This window comes from Triticum dicoccoides, chromosome 5A (genome assembly GCF_002162155.2).
Source record: "Triticum dicoccoides isolate Atlit2015 ecotype Zavitan chromosome 5A, WEW_v2.0, whole genome shotgun sequence".
Classification (NCBI taxonomy): domain Eukaryota; kingdom Viridiplantae; phylum Streptophyta; class Magnoliopsida; order Poales; family Poaceae; genus Triticum; species Triticum dicoccoides.
The window spans coordinates 30,131,509-30,134,928 of NC_041388.1; the positions used below are offsets into that span (position 1 = coordinate 30,131,509).

Below are 3,420 nucleotides of genomic sequence, written 5' to 3' on the forward strand. Positions count from 1 at the left end.
CCTTCCCCATCTCATCTCACTCCCTCACTTCCTCTCCCCTCTCACCCGAACGCCAATCATCCGCGCTCGCCGGAGCATCGAATCGAATCGAACCGGCCGGACTCCCGCCTTCTTCTCCTTCTTCTTCTTCCGAGGACCAGCGATGCAGACTCTGTCCGCGCAGCCCCTCGCCTCCTCCTCTTCCTCGATACAGCGCCAAAATGGGCGCCGACGGGGCACCAGCTCCGTCCGGTTCGCGCCCCGCGCGGCCGCCGCGGCGGCCGACTCGGTGCTGATCGCCGCCTCCACCAGCACGGCCCGCCCGCCGGCGTACCTGCCATCGCCCTCCACCAGGAAGGTCCCCGGTTACGAGCAGTCCGCACCGCCTGCCATTGCCTCGCCGCAGAAGCAGGGGAGCAGCAAGGACGGGCAGAGCAAGGGCGGCCTCAACTTCTTCCAGCGCGCGGCGGCCGCGGCGCTCGACGCCTTCGAGGAGGGGTTCGTCCACAATGTCCTGGAGCGGCCCCACGCGCTGCCGCGCACCGCCGACCCCGCCGTGCAGATCGCCGGCAACTTCGCCCCCGTCGGCGAGCAGGCCCCAGTGCGCGCGCTCCCGGTCTCCGGCCGCATCCCGCCCTTCATCAACGGCGTCTACGCCCGCAACGGCGCCAACCCCTGCTTCGAGCCCACGGCGGGGCACCACCTCTTCGACGGCGACGGCATGGTGCACGCCATCCGCATCCGCAACGGCGCCGCCGAGTCCTACGCCTGCCGCTACACCGAGACGGCCCGCCTCTCCCAGGAGCGCGCCGTCGGGAGGCCCGTTTTCCCTAAGACCATCGGCGAGCTCCACGGCCACTCTGGCATCGCGAGGCTGGCTCTGTTCTACGCGCGCGGCGCCTGCGGCCTCGTCGACCCGTCCCACGGCACCGGCGTCGCCAACGCCGGCCTCGTCTACTTCAACGGCCGCCTCCTCGCCATGTCCGAGGACGACCTCCCGTACCAGGTCCGCGTCACCGCCGGCGGCGACCTCGAGACCGTCGGCCGCTACGACTTCGACGGCCAGCTCGACTGCGCCATGATCGCGCACCCCAAGCTCGACCCCGTCTCCGGCGAGCTCTTCGCGCTCAGCTACGATGTCATCAAGAAGCCGTACCTCAAGTACTTCTACTTCCACGCCGACGGCACCAAGTCCGCCGACGTCGAGATCGAGCTCGACCAGCCCACCATGATCCACGACTTCGCCATCACCGAGAACTTCGTCGTCGTGCCCGACCACCAGATGGTGTTCAAGCTCGCCGAGATGTTCCGCGGCGGCTCGCCGGTGATGCTCGACAAGGAGAAGACCTCCCGCTTCGGCGTCCTCCCCAAGTACGCCAAGGACTCGTCGGAGATGATGTGGGTGGACGTGCCCGACTGCTTCTGCTTCCACCTCTGGAACTCGTGGGAGGAGCCGGAGACGGACGAGGTGGTGGTGATCGGCTCCTGCATGACCCCCGCCGACTCCATCTTCAACGACACGGACGACCACCTCGAGAGCGTGCTCACCGAGATCCGGCTCAACACGCGCACCGGCGAGTCCACGCGGCGGGCCATCCTGCCGCTGGAGAGCCAGGTGAACCTCGAGGTGGGCATGGTGAACCGCAACATGCTGGGCCGGAAGACGAGGTACGCCTACCTGGCCGTGGCCGAGCCGTGGCCCAAGGTGTCCGGGTTCGCCAAGGTGGACCTGGTGACCGGCGAGCTCACCAAGTTCGAGTACGGCGAGGGCCGGTTCGGCGGCGAGCCGTGCTTCGTGCCCATGGACGGCGAGCACGCCCGCCCCGGCGCCGAGGACGACGGCTACGTGCTGTCCTTCGTGCGCGACGAGGCCGCCGGCACATCCGAGCTCCTGGTCGTGAACGCGGCCGACATGCGGCTCGAGGCCACCGTGCAGCTGCCGTCCCGCGTCCCCTACGGCTTCCACGGCACATTCATCGGCGCCGCCGACCTCGACGCCCAGCACTAATCGATTCCTTGGTTCTTTGGCCACACCTGCCCCCGCCATTGGCCCTCTCGCTCTCATCACTCCGAGCTTCTCGGAGGCAGAGAAGCAGAGGACGAGCAGAAATGTGGAGGGAAAAGCTTTTCCAGAGGGAGCCACACAGGAGGTCCCCGGAAGCGGTTGCCCCAAGGCATGGATACAGTTAGCGGCGGTTACACACCATCACTCTCTCTTCATCACTTGGTTTTTTGGTCACTTTTTTTTTACCTTTTCACCTTTTACCCATATTAGTAAATGGTAAATCAGTTAGGGTAGTAATACTAGTGGAGTTTAGGGAGGGAGAGAGCTTGAAGCTCTGGCACTGTGGGTGTACAGGGTGCTGAGAGCTCAGCTGGATTCTGTTCTTCTAGAGAGAGAGAGAGAGAGAGACAAGAGAGGGGAATTGAACCACCCAGTTGTGCTGGAGCTGGAGTGACTCCTGCAACTGAGGTGCTGTTGGGGACTCAATTCCTTTTCTCTGCTGTGTATATATACTCCTCATGATCACTGTCATGTCATATAGTAAAGCTTGATCATGTTCATCTTCCTTCCAATGTGTCTATGTGCTCTGCTCTGCTCACCGAACGCCCCTCTCTCTTTCTATCATGTCTGACTGAATTGTCTTGCTCACCGATAATTCAACTCGGAGCTCGGGCTCATCTATATCGGTGAACAGTAAAACTAAATTAAATTAAATCGTAAAAAATCAAAAAAACCTGAAACCTTTTTGGACGCAAGATGCTTGAGTGCGCGAGGTGCGTGCGAAAATCCGTGGGCATACAACATTGGAGGAGCTCGCCCGCCAAAAAAAAATCAGGTATGAACATTGTGTTTTTTCAAACTTTCTCACAAGCCTGAAAATTGAGTTTTTTACCACGAGCTACTCGAATGTAAAAACTCTACCAAATTTAGCACAGGCATCACACATTCGACCATATTGCACCAAAAAAATTCAATTTTTTTTGAATTTTTATGCTATTTAAACGATTTTACTATTTAGACAAAGAGCATCTGCGCCTGGGTGCAGAAACGCCGCATCCCTTACTTATCTTTGTACTCAGTAAGTCTCTCTGTTTTCACTGAACTGGTGTGCTCATCAGATAAATCCGGGCGTGTGTGTCGGCTTGTGGGGTTTCTGTTGGCTTGTTGTTCCTGTTCCTGTTCCTGCGTGCGGCCGCATTATTTGCATAGCAAGGTTGGTGCCACATTAAAACACCGGCCTTTGCCTTTGCCTTTTGCTTGGTTGCCTTTTTTTTCTTTGCCTTTTGCTTGCTTTCGCCCCTACACCACACACAATCTGTGGGGCTGCTCATCTTTTTGTTTGTTTGGTGGTGTCTGTCTCCTTCTCCTTCAATTTGGGGAGAATTGATTCAGATGCCTGCCTTCGGTTTGAGGCGAATTGATGATTGGAGACCACC

At 59.2% G+C, this 3,420-nt stretch overlaps 1 protein-coding gene across 1 annotated transcript; it reads left to right on the top strand.

The window, feature by feature from the left end:
• Positions 1 to 27: 27 nt before the first annotated feature.
• Positions 28 to 2,556, top strand: LOC119298911 (9-cis-epoxycarotenoid dioxygenase NCED5, chloroplastic-like). Its single transcript, XM_037576216.1, has one exon. It carries the CDS (start codon positions 143 to 145, stop codon positions 1,985 to 1,987), a length of 1,845 nt encoding a protein of 614 aa, XP_037432113.1. The 5' UTR covers positions 28 to 142; the 3' UTR covers positions 1,988 to 2,556.
• The last annotated feature ends 864 nt before the right edge of the window (positions 2,557 to 3,420 follow it).